We start from the raw sequence: 23,736 nt of genomic DNA, 5'->3' as shown, positions 1-23,736 counted from the left end.
ACAAGCCTTTCTCCTTCCTGCTGTGCAGCCAAGAGGAACCCCTCTTTAAGTATCTGACATGGCGTACGGTCAAACAACAGAAGCGGTTAAAACAATATGTATTATTCTTATGTATATTATTTACAATACTTGTACAGATGCCATGCAAGTGCTTTGTAAACCTAGAAATGGATCTCCACAGGAGACAAGTGTTGCACTGTTTATGTGTGTCAGACCTCTCAGCAGTCACAGCTTACTCAGAATCACATCTGCACATCACAATCACATCCCGATTTGGCTAAAGACTGAAAGCATTGTTGTAATGGGGGTTGCGATTAACTGATGATTTCTGGAATTTATGCAATTGTCTGAAAACACAAAGCTTGATAAGTAGTGTAATTTAATGACGCCTCGGCTGAATGTTTTGTTTACCGTTCAGCTTGCGATGCAATCAGCATAGACAAATAGTCTGCTGCAAATGAGACCTCAGCCGTGTGTAATATTTACTGAAGCTTGTTATGAACTTTATACTATTGCATTCTGTTTTTTTTTTTTTTTAAGGTAATGTCCTCACTAGGCAGTTAGAAGGTGAATACTAAAAAAGTATTTATTTATCCATTTAGTTGTTTGTTTATTTATTTAACAATGATCCACAGACATTAACCAGAGTTTTATGTACCTCAGATTTGCACCAGGAGAATTTAAGGACAACCTTAAAGAGCATTAAGAAGTCTGGATATCTGGTTATAATTTAAAGTCAGATTTGTCAAAACAAATTAAAATGACAAAGACCCACTCTGGTTGTGTACTGACCAGTTTGTACAAACAGCTTTATTTTATTCAAACATTCATCATGAAATCTGTAAATATGGATTTAGTTATTGAGTATAATCTAAAATATAGTCCATGTTGTACGTGATCAGCGTCATGAGACAGTTAAATGCTTTAGGAACGAACTCCATGGTTTCTAAGGTGCTTTTTCCTCTTTTTGTCTGCTGCAACATCTTAAGGAAATTCAGGACATCAGTGCAGCACCTGTTGCAGCTCTTAACCAAAGTTAGCAGCAGTGAGACATTGACAGTGGTAAGTTTACAACAGAGCATGCCGGATGTTGCACTGGACACGGGCTCTGGTCTGGAACAACACAGGCGGATCGATACACAACTAATTCCTTTGTTAAAGCTGCAAAAACAACCAGGGGGGCCACATATAAAATTGGGGGAAAAACTAAACAAACAACCCCCGCCCCCATATTGAAGCAGGGATACATTGAAACCTACAGGACTGCGTCCTCATTGGACTGACTGGCCCTGTCCTGTTCGGATCCAGCTGTTGGACACTTCCTGTGAAAACTTGCATCTAAATGAGGTTTAAAATGACTCAACCAGAAAAAATGCTACAGTGGTTGTTCATTAGCTTCTTACAAACACAATCATTTAAAAAAAATGCCTTTTTAATGGTAATTGTAGAAGATCGGTTAACTGGTTGGTTGGTTGGTCCATACTTTGGTAAGAAAATGTTGCTGCTTTCAAGTGCAGCTGTATACTTAGATTTGCTGGGTGAGCGTTTCTGTGAATGGGAAATGTGTTGTAAAAGCACCTTGAGGTACCAAAGCAAGGTTAAAAGACGTTCTAAAAAAATGGACCGCTAATCATTCATCTCAGTAGTCAAACACTCCCTACATGAATTATAACTGATGGTTCCAGTTAAGGCGTTCGTGTCATACAGGCAACATAACTAGCTGTTGCTAGAGTACAGAAGACCTCCGACTCTGGCTGCCAGAGGACATAATGCTTCATTTAAAATGTCTCTATATGTACACGCATTACAATAGAAACCTGCATTTTTTTCTGCTCCTGTACACAGACACAATCAGCCTGTTGTCAAGGCAGCTGCAAGAGTAATGGCCTCAGGTCTGCTCCTGAACACAGACTAATGAGAATCTCAAATCCGACAAGCAGAGTGCATTTATCACACACTCACACTTAATGACACCACCACCCAGGCTTAACAGAACACTCACACCAGTATCTGCCCTCTTTATGGATGGCACCGTTTGTCCCCTCGCTTTCCTATTATTATAGCTGCTTTGTCAAAGCTAGTGGAAGGATGAAGAGGGAGGCGAGGATGAGGAGGAGGAGGAGGATGAGAGGGACAGTCGGCGCAGAGTCAGTGGTAAAAGAGTAGCTTTTGTTTTCTGCTTCCTGCTTTTGTCTCCACGGCTCTCCTTGTTTGGTGTCATTCATATATTTAAAAACGAAAAGTTAGAAATGGCGAGATTTAATAAATAATAAATAAATGCTCTCCTTTTGCCCACCACTGTGAAGGGTTTTTATTTGGAAACTTGAGGAGTTCCTGCCCAAAGGTACAAGTCTGTCTGGGTGAAATGTATTTTCAAATAATTCAACAGTGAATATGCGCTGAAAAAGGTCGAGCATTTTAGTTTTCCATTCTACGGTAATTTATGTTAAAGCTGAAGTAATGACATCCTAAGTACAATACCTCTATAATCCATCTTTATTGAATGGATTTCACTGTTGGAAGAAAGGAAGAAGGAAGGAAGGATTGAAGGATGATTTGAGCTCTAATTAGATGGACTTATAGAGAGGCTGTGCTGCCTCTGACTGTTGGAGATTTAGATGAGATAAGAGCTTATCCTCTTTAAGTGCTGCAAGGCAACATTATCTATACAGAGATCCAGGCCATGCTTTAACACACAATTCAGACATGGCAGACTCGTGCTGAAAGACAGTCGGCTGAGACTCTGGCGGACTGAGGCTCCATGTATTTTGAGGGCCAGTAGACAGCAGTGATCGATGCTTTCATACCACCTGGGAGACTGAATCGAATCAGATCTGTCAGATTGGCAAGTATATCTGATTAATGGTCACCAGGTCTATTTCAGAATAGTCATTAACAGAGTCAGCTCAGCAGGTGGGTTGACTTACTTACTTCTTCTTCTCAGTAATGTCCTTGGTGACCTTGAGTACAAACCTAAATGCAGGCCAACCATTCAGGAAGTTATGTAATAACTTTGAGCTATTTTTAGATATAAAATCACTGCATTTTTAATAAGTTTGGGAATGTGAGCACAGTTAGTAGGGATGGGAAAATCGAATCGAATTGGGACAAAAGCATATCGTCACAGCCCTAATAGGTAGTTCCCCACAAATGCTCAAATAAAACAATCTACAACATCTGCATGTTTTTAATCAAACTATGCAGAAACATCAACTAGTTATGGTAAAGGAAGCATAATCTTGCTTAAATAAACGGATCTCTGCGATTAACCAGTAATGCAGATTTAGTCGAGTCTGACTGTTTGAGACTTTAAAAGGTGTCGTCGTGTTAAAACCTTTTAATCCAGCAAAGCAGCAGAGACTGATCACTTCATCATGTGCTTTCTTCTGTAAAAGAAAAATAAAAACAGAGTTTGAAATCTTGAAAATAATTTAGTTCACTGCTATTCTGCCTAAGACTAAAGGCCAGGATTGTTCAGTGTCACGCTGTATGTCAAAAAGCATCACACAATTGTCTCATTTGATGAATGTAACTTTAAAAAAAAAAAAAAACGGAATAAGTAATTCGGCTCTGTTTCTGAAGCAGGACCTGCCATCCTGAAACGGAGTGGTGGAATTGATTGTCTATGTGATTCCAGATCAGTGAGCTGTGAGACACTGTCATTCCCTTCTTCCTCATCCTCCTCTTCATTGGGATTTCTGTCTTTCTGCTGTCACTGTTCATGCCCCATTTCTCTGTTTGATGCCCGACTCCTGCCTTATTCCTCACATGTTCCATGATGCACCACAGCCTCTGATGAGGTGCGAGGAGCCTCCCTGTTTTTTAGTGCATGCTTGCCGATGGCCACCGACATTTCTTTGGAAAGACAGAGACGTTTCGGCCATAAAATGAGATAAACTGTAGTTGAAAGCTGCTGGGTCTTTCAGTATAGGTGTAGATGATATCATCGGTGAGAGACAGCAGTAATAAAAGTGAGGTCAGCTGCCACCGTGGGCTACAGTCCTGAAAGCTAGAGCTGCCCTGATCAGACTGCTGCCTCTTTTCATCTGCTCTTTTAAGACTTCTGGTGTGTGATGAAGCTGACGCATGGGTGTCTGGTTTGAGTGGAAAACGTGTCTAATAATTGGATGCATGTTCAGCGTACAGAATGTTTGTCCCGAAGACAATGATAAAGTGTTTAATCTTCCCGGCAACGGCGAACCACACAGGCATAGTGATGCCATTATCTCAGAGAGGCACTCTCGCCAAGGAGCTTCACTCTTACCCTTGATTTATATTTCCCTTAATCAGCACCAACCAGTCAGATTGCAAAAATCATTCATATATTAAAGCAAGGCTCAGTGCGTTTGTTCTTGCTTAAATTAAATTCACCAAATGCTGTTTTGTCCCACATTCCTATACTAGCCCCCCCCCATCACATCCTTATAGTCTTGTTGGGTCTATGTGAACACGATGGATCTTCTTAGTGACAGCTGTGTGATTACCTCTGCTAACAGGGGATAAAGGCAGTAGAAGAATCTTCACAGCTATTTATCTTGCTTTGATCAGCTCTCAGCCATGCTGCCTTCGTGTGTTTTATCTTTTAAGTAGACATCTCGGCTTTGGTGCACCTGAAACTGCAGCATCTTTTTTTTTTTTTTTTTTTGTCAAGACTAAGAGGGGGCCTCTTCATTGCATCACAGTGACATAAAAGGATTCTCACCCTGAGTAAAGGCACCGCTGATAGCTGCAGGAAACAAAGCTACGTGTCTTATCACTTCCGTCGCTTGTAGCTCCCCCTCATTTGAATGAGCTGAACTTTAGAGATATGACAGTCATGATTCACTTTTCTTTTTTTTTTAAATCAAGAGGGAATAGAAGTTTCATTAGATTGATAATTTATGCCGGATCCATTTCAAAATAGGAAGTACAAAGAGCTTGAAATGCAAACGGTGCTGCTAATTAATTGGTACCAAAGGGGAGATAAAGATCAAAGAGTCTCTGTTAATAGCAAACTCTTACTTTCTTTATTTTTTCCAGCACAAAAGTCCTGAGCAGAAGTGGTCCCCAGCTGAAGCATCCTCTGCTATTGCAAAAAATGAAGCTACATGTGTGTCCACTCAATTTATCAGCCACGCAAGCCATTGCATTTATTAGCTCTGACTGAATCTTGCCTAATTGAGGCGATGTAAAGGGAACCACGGCGAGCTGGTTCCCAGGTCCTCTGTTTATCAGCAGCTGCCTCAGAGTTTGGACTCTGACGCTTTCTCTGGGCTTTTTGTGCTGTATGTATATCTGACCACACTGGCACTCCACTCTGTTTTGTTGGGTTTTATTTTGGCTTTGAAACTGTGTGAGAGACAGCAGCCTCACGAGCGAGATAAGCTGCTAACCCGCTCTTTGTGTGTTGTGATTTGGACAACAAAAAGTCTGAATCTTGTGGTTTCATCCAGTTTGGATAAGGTTTCCCTTTTGTGTCCCAGGATTTATTTCCAGTGTTTTCTGCTTACTGACAGCAGAATCAGCATTTGCCCAAGCCAAACCTCTTGATCACACTATACACAGTGAAATGGCTTGATGTTTAGGTTTTGCTGGTGTGACCTTTGAAAGTAAACATGCAAATGAATGCCTTGCTGTAATCTCAAACCAAATCTAACTGCAGACAGATCTTGATGTCATTATTCCTCTCCCTACTAGTTTATTTCTCTACCCATGGGTATTCATGGGTACCAGCAAACATCACCAAACCACCTGCTTTGCAAAACAAATAACAAAAAACAGATCTGAACTGTCATTTCTTTGCAACAATAAGGGTGCATTCACATGAGGATAGTCCGCCAGACTGATTGGGGACTCAGCTACGGGCGTGTATTCATGCAGATCCAGATTGCATTCATGCTGCACTTTGGTCAAACGAGCCTAACCATTAGAATAATATATCTTCATCCTCACCAAAGGTGGCGCTGCACTAGTATTTAGCTTATGACAAGACAATTCAGGCTATTGCTCAGGAGGAAGAGTAGTTGGCTTGCAACTGGAAGGTTGAGCGATCAATTCCAAGCTTCCACTGACTGTGCTCAACACTGAACACCGAGTTGCCCCCCGATGTGTCTGAGTGTATACATAAGTCGCTTTGGATAAAAGCGTTGGATGCTAAAATGAGACTATAGAACAAGACCCGTGTGAAGAATATAACTGTTTTCCCCATTTGCAAGCTAAACATGGAGATGAAAGTGCCGCAATTCTTTTTTTTTTTTTTCTTTTTCTTTTTTTGTCCTATGCCAGTATACTGCATAAATACACTGCAACAATGGGCGCAGTATGAACAACAGACGAGGCAAAGGACCCTTAACGCGATCACTACCCCTACTCCAAAACTACCGCAAATCCAGGAAGTCACTTGTATTTGTGACTTTGTAGTTTGCTTCCTGGTCCATTTGAAACGATCCAAGACCTGCGTTTGTAGGCGAACCGGTGCCGCTTCTTTGATCCAAATCAGAATTCGTTTGGCACATTCACATTTCCCCAAACAAAGCCGACTTTTCCAAGCAAATGAACTAGGATTCCAATCAGAAAGGCTGATGTAAATCTGCCCTGAATCTTTTATTCTGTCTCCCATTGTCTTTTCAAACAGCCTCCATAATAAATCACACTATTAGCTTGTTTTTACTGTCTTATGTCTGCGGCATACAGCTAATTCAGGCTTTTCTTCCTGCCCTTGTTGTCGGTCAGGAGCTCTGTGCACATCAGGCTGAGGCAACTCTGTGGCATGTAAAGTGTTCTGGGACAGGAGATTATATTTGCCCTTTCCTCCTTTGTATAAGCACTATCCTTCATTTGTTCAGTGTTCACCATGAAAACAGTGGTGATAAATATCCATAATGTACAATTGGATAAACAAGGTTATGGTTGCAGGGAGTAAATGTCTATTCATTTGATGAAATGTCACACTCACTTCTCATTCAAGGATTCTTTTTTAACAAATTCCACTATGTGAAGTTAACAGTGCTTCCTCATCCATCTCTAAACATTCCCAAAGGATTTTTTTTTAAGTGGATGAGTTGGCTTACATTGGCTACTAGGTCAGATTCCAGTCCTTGAAATAGGGTGGTAAAAATGGAAAGATGCACAATTTTAGAAAACAATACTAACCTCTCCCCTTTTACTCTGCTTTTTGCGTCAGTGGCCTCGGGGGGTATCCAGTTATGACGCCCTTGAGGGAATGACAGTGCTTGAATTTCTGTCAATACAGGGTTCAGGTAGTGTTTCCCTATAACATCGTGAATTATTAATAACAGATTGGGAGGAGAAGTCTAGTTAATATTCACTTTTATATTAGAAGCGAAAGGGAGACAAGGGAAAAGGATGAGCACAAATGCCGCCTGGCATATTTTAAACAGATCTGTTTGGCTTGATGACTCTGAGGGAAGGCTTGTTTTAAATGTCATGAGGATTCCAGAAGATTGAAGGTGCATCCTGACTTACAGGGAGTATAGATGGGTCAGGGGAATTATAGGCCTCTTTGAAGATTAATGTAAATAATTAACAGGAGGCAGAGGAATGAAGAGGATTTCACTGATGCAAGCCTGATTCCTCTTCCCTCGATGGCCCTTTGGGCTTCTTCTCTCCCATTGCAAATAGACATGAAGACGATGGATGACGCCTGCAGCAATCTGCAAATCGATCAGAGACCTGTCTCACTGTCTAAGTCGTGCATAGAGTCCTCTGTGTGAAGTCTGGCCAACACAGTGTCTGAAGAAAGAAGTCCTGAGAGCAGGCCTGACTGGAGGCTATCCTGCTGTTCCTAAGACTGATACCCATGAACAAAGCAGCTGGTGTCAGACCGCAACATTCATTTTTATTGAATATCGGACCTTCAGGATACACTAATATCTCCATCCCTACTCTCACAAAGAATGGTGGACGTTTTATCGAAGCAATACTGAAACAGTTACCTGAACCTTTCTCTCTCACTGGGCTTGCTTTCACTTTTATCGGTTCACCAAAGCTCTGACATGGAAGCTCGACTTTGAACCTCGCTGTAATCTGCAAGGATTCTTCTGGGGTGAAGTGAAGTCGTCTGACGTGGGGTGACAATCAATGGCCCCTGCGATGAGACAACCCATCACTTGTCTGAACTCTATGGGCTCTGGGGTTAAAGAAGCTCTCCCCTGGGAACTGGCTGAGTGGCATGATGGCAAGGAGGGTCCCAACCTCCCCTGACAGACACATCTCAGCCTAGATGCCATCTTGCCCTCTCCCTGCCATGGCACAAAGTAGACACCGTGAGAGTGAGACTACATTATACTGACACCAGGCAGCTGACGTACTAATCCAAGAACTAAAGGACTACAGGGACCATTGATTTTCTATTCTTGGTAAAATGCAAGAAGCCAGCCATCACTCCTCTTCGACCAGGGATGCTAATGGACTTTTTAAACTGTTGCCACAGTGATCCCCAGGAGCCATTCTGTTTTTGCTACTGCAGGACCTCTGAAGTGCGCTGAAATCCCAAACTCCTTTATCTGACATGTTTGTATTCAACAGCCCAGCTTAGATGCCTCAGCTGGGTCAAGTGTTTATTCTTAGCATCTGTCTGGATGCCAACAGGTAACCCTGGAGGCCCAAACTCTGACTCCTGGACTAAGAGCTAGGGACTTTCAAATATTTATCTTGCATATACAAGAATAGTTATTTAACCTAAGTAGATGCATAGAAAAAAATGAAAACTTTATCATCGGAATTCATAGAAGGATTCAAGAAGTATTTACTCACTTATTAAAGAATAAAGGCTAGTCTAAATGTGATTATTGCAGTGAATTTAAAAAAAAAAGCTACAGATTTTCAACTGTGTATACTTTAAAGGTATTCGTAATCAGAGCCTGGTTGTAACTACACTAGAATGAGCACTACGTCTAACACAAGTCTGGAAACAACCCTTTAGATTCCAGCTCTGGGTCCTGTGGGGGTTGTTCTCTCGATTATTGCCCAGGGCTCCTTGATCCCATTTCCAGTTTGCTGTGACTGGGTCTGCGTGGTTAGCCATTGGAAATCTAATTAGCAAAGTTTCCCCTGTCTGACAGCGTAGAGGCTAGACTTGAGAATAACTGCCAGGTAAAGAGGAAATTTGTTGAAAACATTTAGAGAGAATATTCAAGGCCAATATTTGCTAACTACATTACATGCACCTCCTGGAAATTTAGCTTTTCACATCATCTGTCATGTTTGAATGTCAGCTGTGGCTGTTTGCAATGAGTAAACTTCCTGAAGAGGACGGAGGGAGTGTTTGAGAAAAACAACTCTGCTCAAATGAGTACTATCTGCGTGATTCATGTCATGGGACTGCAATGAACACGGTGGTCCAATGAACCTTCCTAAAGGATTTAGGGAGGGACAATATGGCTCAGGACCAAACAATGAAATGTTTGTCTTAACACAAACCATTTAAAACATGTGGTGTTTTTCCTTCTGTCACATTAATACTCCCATGTTGTTGTTTTGACGACAACCTGCAGGCAATCTGGCTATGAGAGGATTAGGTATCGACTGGCCCTGGAAAAGCGAGAAAAACCAGATAACTGCATACACAGATGTTAATTCTTAATGGTAATTGAATATTTGATGTTTGGTACATCTGCCATGAAAGTATGCACCTCTGTGAAGTTATTTATACAGCTTAGAAGCATTTTGGAGCCAGTTAATGAAGGTATAAGTGGTGCCACAGAGACTATTGGTAACTCATGACCATATGTTCTATTACATGTATTGCATTACATCATATCTTGTATCATAGAAGTAGGTTTGTTTTGTCTGCCTTTGCGCTTGCTCCTCGCATTGCGGCTCTCTTGTTTAATTCAATCATGAAGCTCAAATATCGTGTCCTCAAACCTACTTTATACTTGACTTATCATCTGGTCGCCATATCTATGGTGTTATTATAGCACCCAATATAAAAGACTTTTTTTCTGGGGCCTGTTGAGAGCAAAGGCTAATGTGCCTAATTATATCTGAAATTATTAAGGAGGTTGGGGATGTATGCGCTCATTTTGCTGACCAGTTTGTACCACAAATATGTCATAGTGAAAGATAGTATGGCTTGAAATGTACCAGCGACTAAGGGGCTCTGAGATATCCGTGTGCTCACAGGGGTGAGAGGTATGCTCTGTTCTGTGGAGATCAAAATCAAGTGGATTAGCTGTCCCATCGCTAAAGCACCAGAGAAGTCGGGGAAATACTAGAGGGTAATTCTGCATCAGGAGTATGCTCTGCTGTTTAGCTCTGTGCACCAGGTGTTGGCAGAACATAGACGTCCCTGGAGCTGACAGGTGCATGAGTTGCCATGCAGCTGATTGAGGATAAAACTGAAATGTGGATTTTAATTAGGCTTTTTACTAGACTATCATTCTTTGCCAAGTGTGGACTGTGAAACATAAACATGTTCCTCACAGGAGTTTCAGAAAACAAGTCATTCCATGGCTTTGTTTATGCCAGCCAATGAAGACAAAATATCTTTTCTGTTTGTTTTGCTTTAGTCTTATTTACACATTAACCCAGTAAAAGGGCCAAATACTTCATATCAGTTCACAGACACATGGCTGTTTGCTAATCCGAGGGAGTGTCAGATAATCAATGAAGTTCCCCAAAGTCCCAGAAACCCCTCTCCTATGAAGAGAAGCAACTCTGCCAGTGACTCCCACATGGATTAACAAGTCCAGTTCATTAAAAACAAAATGACCCAAGCTCTCCCGTCCAAACCCAAGAACACAGAGAGCAAATGTGCGATGGGATCAGCGATGGCTTATTTTCCCTTCGACAGCTGTCATCTCATCAGCCAATTGTTCCCTCTTCAGACACACGCACTCATTAACCAATCGACTGTCCGATAGGTAGAATTACGAGAGGTCCCACTCGTGTTTGTTTCACTGATACTTACATGGCAGATACTGGAAAAGTAGGAGCTCAGCAGCAAGTGGTGTGGGTTCATTGTTTCTGTTTATATCAGAAAGGTCAGACCTGATGCGCAGCTATTTCACTGGCGCTGGAAGCAGAATCACTCCGAGCTGAAACACCACTGAGCTAGAGGCTTAACTTTTAATAGAAGTATGTGTTCCATGTAATTACTCAGCTGTTTGCTGCATATTTGGAGCTTAATAAAATGTCAGGACTGTGCTGAATGTAGCAGCGGGGAGCTATAATGAATCAGAATCCTAGTCAGTGCAACAGCAGAGATGTGTTGATGTTACTTGTTAGAGCACCTCACCAGATCGGGGTAGCTGATTGGCTGATTTTATGTTCATATACTAGAACAAAACCATCCAGATTTCAGATACAGTTCTTTTTTTTTTCCAAACTCATTATGTTTTATGATGAGTGATAAGTAAACAAGAATAAACTGTGGGTAAGTTTGGGAAATAATCCGATGGAGCAGTTGTTAATAGTCTTACTACACAAAACCGACCAAGTCGAACTTGAACTACTTGTGCTTGCGTCAGATGTGGTGGGTTTTTTTTTCCATATCCCAAGTTTGATTTATCCTGAAAACAAATCCCTCATTTGTCATTGTGTAGCTTCTCAGTTTAAAGGGAAGTGTGAAGCAGTGGAGCTTGAAAAATGTCTCCAGCACCAGCTCAGGAAGATAATCATAAAGTCCTCAACAGACTGCACGGTCTGAGTGTCTTGGCTTGTAGTAGAGGTGTTAGCTTGAGTTTCAGTGACTATGACTGGCCTTGCGTAAGCTCTTGTACTCACTATGGTTGTCTTGTTTTGCATGCATCATCATCACACCCTGCTGGCTGCCTTCCTTGAGCTAAGTAGGTTGTCAATAAATGTCTGCCTTCCTTCCTCACAGGGATCCACTGTTCCCTCAGTGTGCTGCTTATATTTTCAGTGGCTGCTTCTGCATATTCATAACAGAAGTGAGTCAGCCATATAGATCTTTTGACATTTGGAGATGTGTTTAAAGGGTATTTTGTTGGTAGCTTAAGCATGCACATGACCTGAGTTAACCTTGAATGTTGTTGACATTTTAAGTGATTTTCCTCATTGATTTATTTTATTCAGTAATACCACAATAGCATAATCTTTCTGAGCAAATGGCTGTACTCCCAGGCAGGGGAAAACATCCAAATGACTGCATATGAGGCCGATCCATCAGGTACATTGTCCTTATATACTGCCTAAGGCCAGCCGCACGGGCTATTTTAATTCACAAAGTAAACACAAACAGACTCTCTCTCACTTCCATTAGTTTATAACTTTGTAATCATTGCTTGACCTCATTGCTAAAAGTACCCCCCCCCCCCCCCCCCCCCCCCTTGCATTTAAATGAAGCAAAGTATTCTCAGTATTGATTACAGTTTGTCTCTGTTGCCTTAATTTTCTGCTCCCAAGTAAAACCACTTGGCTCAAGCAAGTGATGCAACACCTAAGAGGGATTGCTAGAAACTGTGCAGAGGACACGTTGCCCTCACTAACACGGTTGGGAGTTCAGGCCATTGCAGTTTTAGGATAGTTTGAACAAATTCCTCCTCCAGCCTGTCTATGACTGTCCATTTCGTCATGCATTAAATAGATGTAGATATAAACATTCATGTGTAAGCTGCCTCTCCTGCTGCTCATACTGGGCATCTTATTGTAAAAGAATGAAGTCTGAATGGCAGAATAAAAACAAAAACCCCTAGATTGCATGAACTTGGTGTCCCTCTATTGCTTACTTCTGATGAACAAGTTGGTTGAAAGGGAAAGATGTCAGTTTTATGTTCTGACTAGTCGATGAACAGGACTTTTTTTTTTTTTTTCTTCCTGCTTTTTTCTTCTTATTTAGTTCTTGCTTCCGGAGGAGCAAGTAGTTGCTTTCACTGTATGACATCCATAAACATATTTTGTGTATCATCCTAAGAAAAATCATTAGAATTATACAACATTTAAAGCTTTTGTGGGTAATCTTGGTCAGAGACATTTTTTGTGTGAAGTGGTTCCTTGCCCTGATAGTAGTCTATACATTTTGCAATTATGAACAATAAGAAATATAGTTAGACCCCTCAGTTTGCTATAGATCTATAAAAACTCTGACCAATTAAAATGTTCTGGCCGAATTAAAGTTTTTATATTTCGCAAGCTTCCTCTCCTGGCTCCCCTCTTCCCCCTCCCACAGCTTATACCTGTTAGCCACACCCTGCATATAAATAGCGTGTTATAATTGAAATACAAAGTAGTGCAGAAGAAACTCTGAAGGCAAACATAGGTGAGAAAATGCAAGAAGGTTTTCCCTAACCCGGTTTATTTGCCTCCTCCCGCTAAACAGCCGAGAAAGAGAAAACCGTTGGTGGAAAAAGCTGCGAAAGCCTTGGATCATGCAAGGAGCAAAACCAGAAGGGGAGGAGCCAAGATAGGGTGTTACCTTCAAATCTTGCTGCTCCCCAACGTTACCTAGCTCAGCTTTAATAAATTGCAGTATGACACCAAAGGAAGGTGTAAAATTTTTCAAAATTCCCAACCTAATCAGACAGAGTCCCCCAGACTATCCTGGCCCTAAATTTGATTTCAGCTGCAGCAACACTGTTTTCTACTGTTTTTCATGGAGCTCCACATACCGCCAGGTCTTTTCTCTCACAGCTGTTCAGGTTAGTCAGTTGGGATTGAATACGTGTGGAAACACTTGAAATCTAATCAAATTTTATTTATTCAGCACTTTTCATACACATGCTTTATATAATACCAGCGGTGATTGAATGTCAAATGAAAGTAATTTCAACATCAAATTAAAATTTTTCAAATTAACTTTCACATATCTAAGTATATAGCCTAACCAAATTAAAAACACCCACCTAATCATTTATTATCTCTGACTATATATAAATATATATAAATATATAAACAAACTCCAGTCTCTAAAATCAGGCTTGATGCTGCTGTTAACATGGTTAGAAGTGATTTACACATATTTCATTTTTGGTGTTTTTTCAAAAAGCTTTACCTTGACTTGTCTCGATTCTTTACTTTTCATTATCTGTGGTAAAATCTGCAGGTAGTTATTTGGTCAATGTCAGTTTTTATTAATGAGATAATTTGATATACACACTCAGGAGTCTGCACATTATTGTTAGAAGTTGCCTCGATTCTGTTCCTGTCTCTGACTTCCTGCTTGTCTCATCTTCTCTCAAAAGACAAACCAGCCTCAGGTTTTTAATGGAGCAGAGTCGGGTCTGAAATGTTGCTTAAATGCATCATTGTGCATCAGTGGAGTCATGTTTTCTGCAGGGGATGTGATAAACTCATGAAACCTGTAATGTGAAAGAAGCACGTCCAAGGGAATGATGGGAAATGATGGGGAACAGTGGGGCATGATGGGTGGGGAGTTGAGCATAGCACCTTAAAGATTACCTCCTAACATTCATGTTACTTAGGACAGTTTTCAATTGCATCTGTCACTCTACAGTAGTTGAGACCTCATCTTTATCAGTCCACACTGACTGATAAAGTACTTTTTTTTCACCCCAAAAAGGTTTTCTTTCTGTTTTTGAAGCTACACATGTCTTTCCTCATCACTCTTAATATTTTTCTGCCTCCTCTGAGCTCTCTGAGCTTGTACCCTGAGGTCACACTAAAAACTCAAACATTAGCTTGTGTTATTGTAAAGAGAGAGAGAGAGAAAGAAGTAAAACTTGGCACCAGTACACACTTCCAGTCACTCGTGGCAACATCATTTAAATGGGAAATATAGCCAACCCGAGACCTTTGATCAAATCAAAGACTTTGACATTTAAATTGAACACTTTCATAATAAATACTTCCTCATTCCTCTTTTAGTTACACGTTCTCTGATCTCTGCATTCTTACAGGATTCTTTTGACTTACTGAGAGCTGTTGTGGATGTATGGGCACTGAATGAGGATGTCCTACGGTTTTCAGTCAGAGTAAATATAAGTGTTTATAATAAATAAAATATAGTGTTTTTCTCTGTACACCATGTCTTTAGAATGGGACTTTCCAGTAGTTCAGGCTGTTAATGTGATTTATCCAACCTGATATGATTAACAACCAAAGGTGTATAATCCAGGTGCCATAAAGTAAAAGTCCAGCCATGTTTTTGGAAATACCTTTACATTTAGAACATGTGTTTTCACTAACTCATCATCCTTGCAGTAGAGCTAAGCTAAAAAAAAAATTCAGCTGGTTTAGTGACTGGGTTGAACAGCTGCTGGACAGGACCTTCACTTTGACACCTCTGTTGATAACCTGCAGCCTACTATAGGTGTCCATTTAATCACATAATGTCTTCGGCGGTTGTTCAGTCTAATAACAGTGCTGAGCTCTGCATCCTGGCTACACAGCTACAGAATTTAATTCTCCCTGCCCATCCACCTTCCTTCTTATATTCCTCCTGTCTTTTCCCATAGTGGTATGTTGAATGGTTAAACACCCTTTTAAAACAAGAAAAATCTGAATATGTCAAGCAAGTAAAGCTAGTTTTTGTTGCTGTTCCTCTGTTTTGTTAAACCTTGATAGGTGTCCTGGCTGAACTAAAAGTAGAAACTGAACATGGAAATCTATTGGTTTAGGCCAAATACCATCTTGTAGTTGATTTTAAAAGATTATATGGCTATGCAATGCTTTTATCTCACTGTCAGCATGATGGTATCAGGAAAGGTTAAAACAGGTTGTTGCTGCCATATCAGCCCTTGAAATGCACAGGCATAGGCATGGTAGGAGATATGTCAGGTGTCCTGGTGGTCAGGGCAGCGGTGACTTGGCTCTTGTCCTGACTGCTTCCCTTCCCGTGTCTGTCTCTGACTCAAACTACACATTTTTTATGTCTGTTTGCTCCCTCATTGCACAGGTTCAGTGGCCACTCAATCACATCGCCGCATTGACACGAGGCAGTGCATGCAGATAAGAGCTTTAGCTGCCATATTTCTCCATTGCTGCCATCATTGTTCTGTTACGTACTTGCAGCAGTTTTATTTAGAAAATTATTAAAAAAATGACAAACGAGTTATGGTTAGAGTAATCCATCTTCATAGTTCTAACCCTGATACCTTTTATTTCTTTACAGGTGGGTTGGGAGAGTCTGCGGTGGGCCATGTGTTTCTGGTGAGGTCTCATCTTCTACCAAAATGAGGCTGATGCCTGGATCGCCTCCACCCATCCTGCCAGCCATCCTGGCTCTCACCTTAGTCGCCTTCTTACCTCAGCTGTCCTCAGGAGCCACACCGTTCCCCCAAGACCTGCAGCCAATCAACATCGTGGGAAGGGAATGTAAGCTCAAAATCTTTTGTGTTGCCATAGTAATCATTGTTTCAGGAGTAGGCTACATGTTAAACAACAGTGAGGGTCACAAAGGGATTATATTTCATCACCGGTGAACATGGCTTTGTGAGGTGGGTGTTCACAGAGAGTACATTTGTAAAGCTTTGTTGCTGCTGGAATATGTTATTGGATTGTTCTTGTTGAATTCTTAGTGCGAAGAAGTCAGTTTTTTATCCCTACAGAAATATTCATGAAAAACTAAATTATAGTCAGAAGTTAGGTGCAACATTATTTATAACTTTGCACCCAACAAACCGGTTGGATGTGTTTGTTCAGGCGGATGTGGAAGCTTTCAAATTACAGTCAACGCATTTTGACTTTTCTCTTGTACTGACAACAAGGCTGTAGTTGCATGAATAACATCTCAGCTACACCTCTTTGCATTTCAGATACCCTTGCAGTGGTGGTAAAAGAAACGTGTTGATTTGTGCACAGGTGTTTCTCTTCACTTTGACCTCTCATTCACATCCACACACTTCTTTTTTTCCCCCTTAGATATAAACCTTTTGGAGCTTTTGGCCATGTTTAGTTGTGCAGTTACCATTTATGATTTGATGTTATTGTATTTTCTGTTCCCATGGTAACAACTCCAATGAGGAACGGTCAGGACGCTGCTGCAGAATCCAACGCTGAACCTGCTGCTGGAACAGACAGTTATAATGAAATTATCTGCTAGTGCTGCTGGGAAAGTTTTGCACATGTTGAACTATTTAGCAAGTGAGAGACGTGACAACATGCTCCTTTGGATGTTTAGGACAAGTGAGCACTTAAAACTTGGACAAATTGTTGTTTTCTGCTACTGTGGAATTTTCTTCTGTGAAAGTGTTGCTTTATTGGTCGGATTTTGTTTTTTCTATATTTTGAATGAAGTACATGTGGATGAGATCCCAGAATGTTTGCGTGCTGCGTGAGCTTTATTGACCACATGGTTTTAATTGACGGCACCTGTGAAAATGTTGATAAACGTGTGCCTGCTGAGGCTTTCACAGCACGTTCAGTCTCTGTTTCATATTGCAACCCACAAGCCAGGTTGTAACATAAATGGAGACTCGTCCGGGATATGAACTCGGGAGCTCTCTCACAGCAGTCGGTGTATTACAACAACATGGCACGAACCACATCTTCCAGGAAAAAATACCCCTCAATTTGAAATAACTGTTGGTATTAATATCTTGTGCACATAAGGTACCGTGCAAAAGTTTAAAAGGTTTTTTTAGATTTTTTGTTTTTGATTCATCATGCAATACCATGACTCATTGCGGCGGCTTTATTCCTATGAATAAGTGAGGCAAGTTTTCCAAGACACCTGGAACAACCAACCTGCCAAAGGAATTGAAAAACACAACTGCACCCGGGGGAAAAAAAAAAAACTGAGGCGGATAATTATTCTTGTCCAACTGGGACAGTCAGTAGAAGCTAATACTACATTAATGCAGAGCTCCACAACAAAATGAAAACTTGACACGAGGCTGTGACTGGACATTTTGACATGTCTGACACACTGTCTCATCAGACTACCCAAAGGACCCATCAGTGGCACCCTATCACTTCTGAGGTCTACAGGAGAGGCCTTTGCTACTAACTATAATGGCACATAATTGATTTAAGAGGTGGCTGGAACCATGGCCCACACACTGTAATTGATCTATCTGGAAGAGAGTAACGCAACCATTAGCAGAAATAGCTGCGCTAATAGTGCTATATGTGGCCCTCCATCCCAGGTGTAATAAGAGCAATTTGTCAACTCTGGTTCTACCAGGTGACAGCATGGCACAAGGTCCCTCACAACTCTGTGACCCATCCGTTATGAGTCGCAGGACTTTGTCTGGAGGAAGTCTATGAATTAACACCAAAATGATGGCTTCTGGAATAGGAGTAAACAACTTCATTCAAATCATGGCCTCGTTTGTGATGGATTGCATAAACATTCGTATATGTTACTTATATAGAAAATGTTTCTGTTTGAGTTATTGACTTTTTTTAAAAGATTTTTAGAAATGCTTGAAAATAATACAGTAGTTTCAATAATACATCAGTTTAAGTATGAGCCTCTTCATTACATTAATGCTTTAAAATCTGAGGTCCTCCAACTGGATAGCTTTGAGAGAACTGTGCCAAACTGTGCCAAAGTGGCCATTTTTGAGCCCTCTGCTGAACTGTCTGTACTAAAACTTGTCTAATTTTGTTCTGCTTCACTTTATCAGTGTTGGCCTTTGCAGCATTAATTTTCACATATTTTACTATAATTTGACAGGTTTAGAGCTACAGGTGCATCATTCCAAAAAGATATTCATTAGGGGTGGGACTCTTCAGGCCCATTATGATTTGGTTCAATATGGCTGCAATGCAATTACAAAACAATGATTGATGTTTGTTTTTTGTTTTTGTTTTTTTTTTTTTATACTATTTTTCTATTTTAGCTTGCTTATTGGACAATCATAACATGGTTCCACATATTTGTCATGGTAAAAACAGAAGAAACGTAACTCATTTATTGTTTGTTGCAGGGCAACTTCTGTTTCTACCACATAAAAAGGAAAACATGGGAGTACATCCAAGTGGTCTTGAGTTGATTTCGATCAGAAATTTTGACTTGTACTTCCATGTGTAACAGCAAGACATTTATACTGTCTGCTTCCTGCATTTAGTTCACTTAAAGCTAAAAGAAACTTGTGTTTTTCAGCTGATAAGTTTGTTTCTTTGATCCACATCAGTGTTGCTGTGCATTTACACACTTTCCCAAATAAACCAGACAGAATAAACAGTGACCCATAGATGCCAAACTGCTTCCACACGCTGGCATTTAATGTAGACGATACTGGTCAGATGTTGCATTCAGTCATCATCAGGTGTTTTGAGTGCACGCCACAGATAGTTCAGGCGCTGTGTTGCCTCAATTATAATTTTGGCCTTTTGCGTTCCTTTTTATCCTGTTTTTTTACTGTTAAAGAATAATTATTTTTTTACAATTGGACATCGATTCAGAATTGTCAACATCCACGTTGTGATGCAATTAAAAAAATAAGCTTTTCCCCATTTTGACTACTTCTATTAATCCTGAAAGTGTTTTTTAGACAAGCCATTTGTGCCATCTTCATTTATTCTTTACCAATACCACATAAACCGACCTTTACACCTCTTAACAAATCTCACAAGTGTGTGCCATGAGCCCACAAGCTTTCCAACAAACCTTGCTGTTGCAGAAATATACTTATTTTATAATGGTCATGCTATTTAGAAGCTCAGGTCTAATAAACAGATGCAGGGCTCAAAGAGTAACATGCAAAATCGGCTACATTGATCATAAGTGCTTTCCTTATGATCTTGGTGAAATAAGGACACGTTCACATCAGCATTTTTAATTTGAATCCTTGTCCGTTTGCTCGGAAAGTCTGTTCCGTTCGGGGAGCTGTGAACGCGCCAAACAAATTCTGATTCAGACCTAAGAAGCGGACTTGGTCTGCATACAAATGCAGGTCTTAGCCCATTTCAAGCGTACCAAATACAGGAAGCGGACTACAAAAAAAAAGATCTCTTTCTGCACTTTATGTAGCATTGCATTGTGGGTAAATACATAGTGATCACTTTAAAAGTCCTTTGCCTCGTCTGTTGTTCATAATGCGCCCATTGTTGCAGTGTATTTCTACAGTATACTTGCATAGGTCGAAATAAAAAACCCAAAACAGCGATAGTTTCGTCTCCATGTTTAACCTGCAACGGAGTTTTCTTCTTCACGCCGGTCTTGTCCTCTTTTCGTAAATACTAGTGCAACGCCACTTTTGGTGGGAATGGGGGTATATTATTGTAAAGGTTTGGCGTGTTTGACCTAAGTGCAGGGTGAACACGATCTCGGTCCGCATGGATACACCCCCCTACAACTGAGCCGAGTACCCAATCGGACCGAGTCTAACGGACTATCCTGATGTGAATTCACCCTAAGTTTCTGACAGAGAAGTGTAAGAAATACACCGATGAGGTTTACAGCCTATCAAATGGCAGAACACTTTAAAACGATTTCCATTATGATAAAATGAGACACTGAGAAAATAAGTGTGAGAATTTGCCTTAACAATGAGCAAATCATTGTAGCTATCAAGTGCCAGTGTTTTTAGCCAGTTTGAAGGGGTTTGGTCCGAGTGGGTTTTCGGCTCCTCAAACGTGCTGAGTCACAAAGATGTTGCGTAACATTGGAGCCCATCACCTTCTCCTACTGTTGCCCTGAGCGGCGCTCCAATAGCCTTTGAACGATGTAGGACGTGAGCTTGCTAAAGAGTAATTAGAAATGCTCATTTGCCAGGGGCATGACAGCAGGGTGGGCCTTTGAGCCAGTGGGAGTCCTTGCACCCGTCCAGCACTCAGCCAGACATTAGGCATTTAAATCTTTAAACAGTCAATTTGAGACGAGTAGGTAAGGGAGCGTACTGCTCCCTGTAGGGAGACTCATTTCAGATTGCGGAGTATTTCTAGAGAGATTGCTTATTCAGCAGCAGCTCGGGTCAGACGGGAGGCTGGAAGGCATTTATTATAGTGCTTTAAAGGCCCGGAGCACTTTTGCCCTAAGCTGAATCTTTGCATGTTTGAAAAAAGAAACTGAGAGGCAGAAGAAGTTTCTGATCATAAAGATGCCCTGGTGTCAGTACTGAAGAAGACTAATTCTGTCTTTGCCTGGAGCTTTTTTTCTTTTTAAACAAAACTTTTTATTTATACCGAGGTTTGCAAGGCATCAGTTGTCATTTTGGTATTTAATGTTCTGGACACTCCCCCCTCCCTGTTAGAGCCAACATCCTCCTGTGTGGAGTTGCTGTGCTGTTTCAGTAGAGGAGGGAAAGATGAATTTCTATGCTGCAGAAGAGAAAATGAAAATGTACTTTTATGCAACACAGAGCTGATATATCACTTAAACCGTTTGCTCCACCTCGCTAGCTTCATCTTATCTTCCAATTTTTGTCCTACTCCTCACACACACACACACACACACACACACACACTCACCTGATTTCCATGGAATTTTATCCTTTTTTTTCTAGTATTTGGGGATTTTAAAGGTTCTTTACAAGGTGAAGCTATTTAAATTGCTTTCATGATAACTCTAAATCCTGATAACTTTTCTGACCTCAGAAACAGATGATTGCTATTTAAATATGGGTTGACCCAGACAGACAGCCTCTTCATTGAAATGCTTTGTTTTGTTACCTTGTTCCCAGTTGGCCAAGTCCCCGGTTATGTCTGTTCAGACATGCTTACCAGGAGCCATTTATTTCAATCAGATTGACTTCAGTGACATGGCTGCCTAATTTGCAGCTTGGGATTTTTTCCCCCTTTTTTTATTTCCTTTTACTCGTCCACCTCCCCAAGAGCACATTAGCATATGTTATGTGCTCTAATTTTTTAGAACAATAGGCGAGATTGTAACCCTTTGCGTGGTGTTTTCGTACATTGCAAATAATACTGTGGATAAATGTGCTGGCATTGTTAAACAACTGCCTATGTTTGATCGTTACATGACAAAAACAGGGGAAATGGCGTTTTGGTGTTTTGCCCTACAGCTCAGAAGAATTTAGGTTTTTTTGCTTCTTTTTCTTTTTTTTTTCCCACTATTGAAATGAAGGTTTTAAGCAAACCTGAGAGGGAAGACATGACTTCAAAACTAAGAAGAAAATAAGTATTTAGAAGGAATCATGTGGTAATATGAATACTTTAATAATTTCCTCTTCTCTTCATTGTTTGACTCGTGCAGCTTCATACCTCTACCCCAGCTTCCACGGTCTCATGTCAGACAACGACACTGTCCGTCTTGGCCTGGACTTCCAGAGGATGCTGAGGATCAACCACATGCTCTACGTCGCTGCCAGGTCTGTCATCGCTCTTCACTTTCTAGTTTACCATCACCAAAGATCTGATGTAGCTCTATTTATCTATTTTAAGTTTTTTTATTTGTGTTTTTATTAACGTAATGTTTCTGTAAGATGAGTTTGTGCAAAGGCTTCATGTGCTTGTATGAAAGCTGAAAGCCATAATCCATCTAATGTTCACATTGACACAACACTAACCTCTCAGTGTTTGCAAAAAAAAAACCCCAGTCAGTTTTTTCTCATTGTGAATCTTCTTATTTGCCCTTTCATGTTTCTATCTAATAACATGGAGAGAATTACCAGAAATGCTCAGCATCTGAACCTTTAATCCGAGGTTTTACAATTTAAGACAAACCCTGAAGCATCTATCAGTTAATTAAATGCAAATCAGCTTATGCATTATTTGCCATGATAGTCGGTATGAAACAGAAAGGCTGCGGAGGAAAACTGGAGTAATGCTTTTGACTGGAGGGGCAGGAGCTGACCGATCAACTGACTTTCCTGTCAACTCTGTCAAGTTGTCAACAAAAATGCCTTCAAAACTGAGCAGAAGGGAGCAACAGAAAAAAGCACGAGTCGAGCAAAGACTTTTTGTTTTTGTTTTTGCTTTTCTGAGCCTTGAAAGCAGCATCCTCCTGCACCTTCAGCATCTTCACAACACATAAGGCGCTCTGAAAGGTAGAGCGTGGGCTGTGTGCTGTTCACATCCTACTCAGCTCAAATTACCAGCAGCAATTAAAAATCCATGGCATATTAAAACTTTGGTCTTGTGAGGACATAACAGCCATGGAGACATGTAATTCTAATATTAAATATCTAAAAATAAAACTTTCCCCCCTCCATAATACATCTTGGACAACATGGCCTCACTAAACTGCTTTCATGCTCGCAGTTCAAGCTGAACTGAGAGTCTCTTCCATCGCATCTCTCTGCATAATAGCGCGTGCTCCCCCTCTCGATCAAGATGTCGTGCGGCAATTATCCAAAAAGTACAGCGTTACACCTCCTCTGCCTCCCATCATTGTGCAAAATAAATTCTGCTGTGGCTTTTGGCTTCGTCTCAAGCTGCAGCGCTCGCACTGCCAAGAAGCCCATCCAGAAGGTATGGAGAGGCTTAATGTACGTAAATGGCTTTAATATTTTCCACAGCTGCGTACAACAGAGCGCATGCCTCACTTCAGAGTGATTCATATGGGTTTTGTCAATAGTTGGAAAACTTTTGTGAGGTCCTGAAGCCAAAAAGCCAATAAAGTTTTTCTGTTAATGCACCTTCCAGCCTGTGTTGTTGAACAGCTGCGATCAATCCAGTCAGTCAATCGCAGGGGGGGGGTGAAATGATTAGATCAAAACCTTTTTGGAGGGTTTTTCACTTATCCAGCATCAAGGCTGAATAAAAGATGTGCTAACGTCTCGACTCGTTTCTTACAGGGACCATGTGTTCGCAATCAATCTCGCCGCTTCATCTGAGCAGATAATCCCACAGCAGGTAGGAAAGAGCCCTCTTATAATCTGTCATTTACAGTGGCGTGTATCTGTAAAAATGATGCTTTGGTCATCCTAATTCCTGTTACTGATACGTGTCAGCATGTCGATTCCA

The 23,736-nt window shown here is 40.9% G+C and overlaps 1 protein-coding gene across 4 annotated transcripts in view; it reads left to right on the top strand.

The window, feature by feature from the left end:
* sema6cb (semaphorin 6Cb) overlaps window positions 1-23,736 on the top strand; it is a 166,432-nt gene that overhangs the window by 78,375 nt on the left and 64,321 nt on the right. For all 4 annotated transcript variants that reach the window (XM_079240098.1, XM_079240099.1, XM_079240096.1 and 1 more), the window contains 3 exons: window positions 16,034-16,236; window positions 22,025-22,139; window positions 23,568-23,625. In XM_079240098.1, the coding sequence (XP_079096224.1) occupies window positions 16,095-16,236; window positions 22,025-22,139; window positions 23,568-23,625 (315 nt within the window). In that variant the 5' untranslated portion in view covers window positions 16,034-16,094. The remainder of the gene's footprint in view (window positions 1-16,033; window positions 16,237-22,024; window positions 22,140-23,567; window positions 23,626-23,736) is intronic.

Source organism: Telmatherina bonti (genome assembly GCF_933228915.1).
Source record: "Telmatherina bonti genome assembly, chromosome: 5".
Lineage (NCBI taxonomy): Eukaryota > Metazoa > Chordata > Actinopteri > Atheriniformes > Telmatherinidae > Telmatherina > Telmatherina bonti.
Note: the sequence above shows the minus strand (reverse complement) of the source record. Positions and strands in the feature narration are given on the sequence as shown.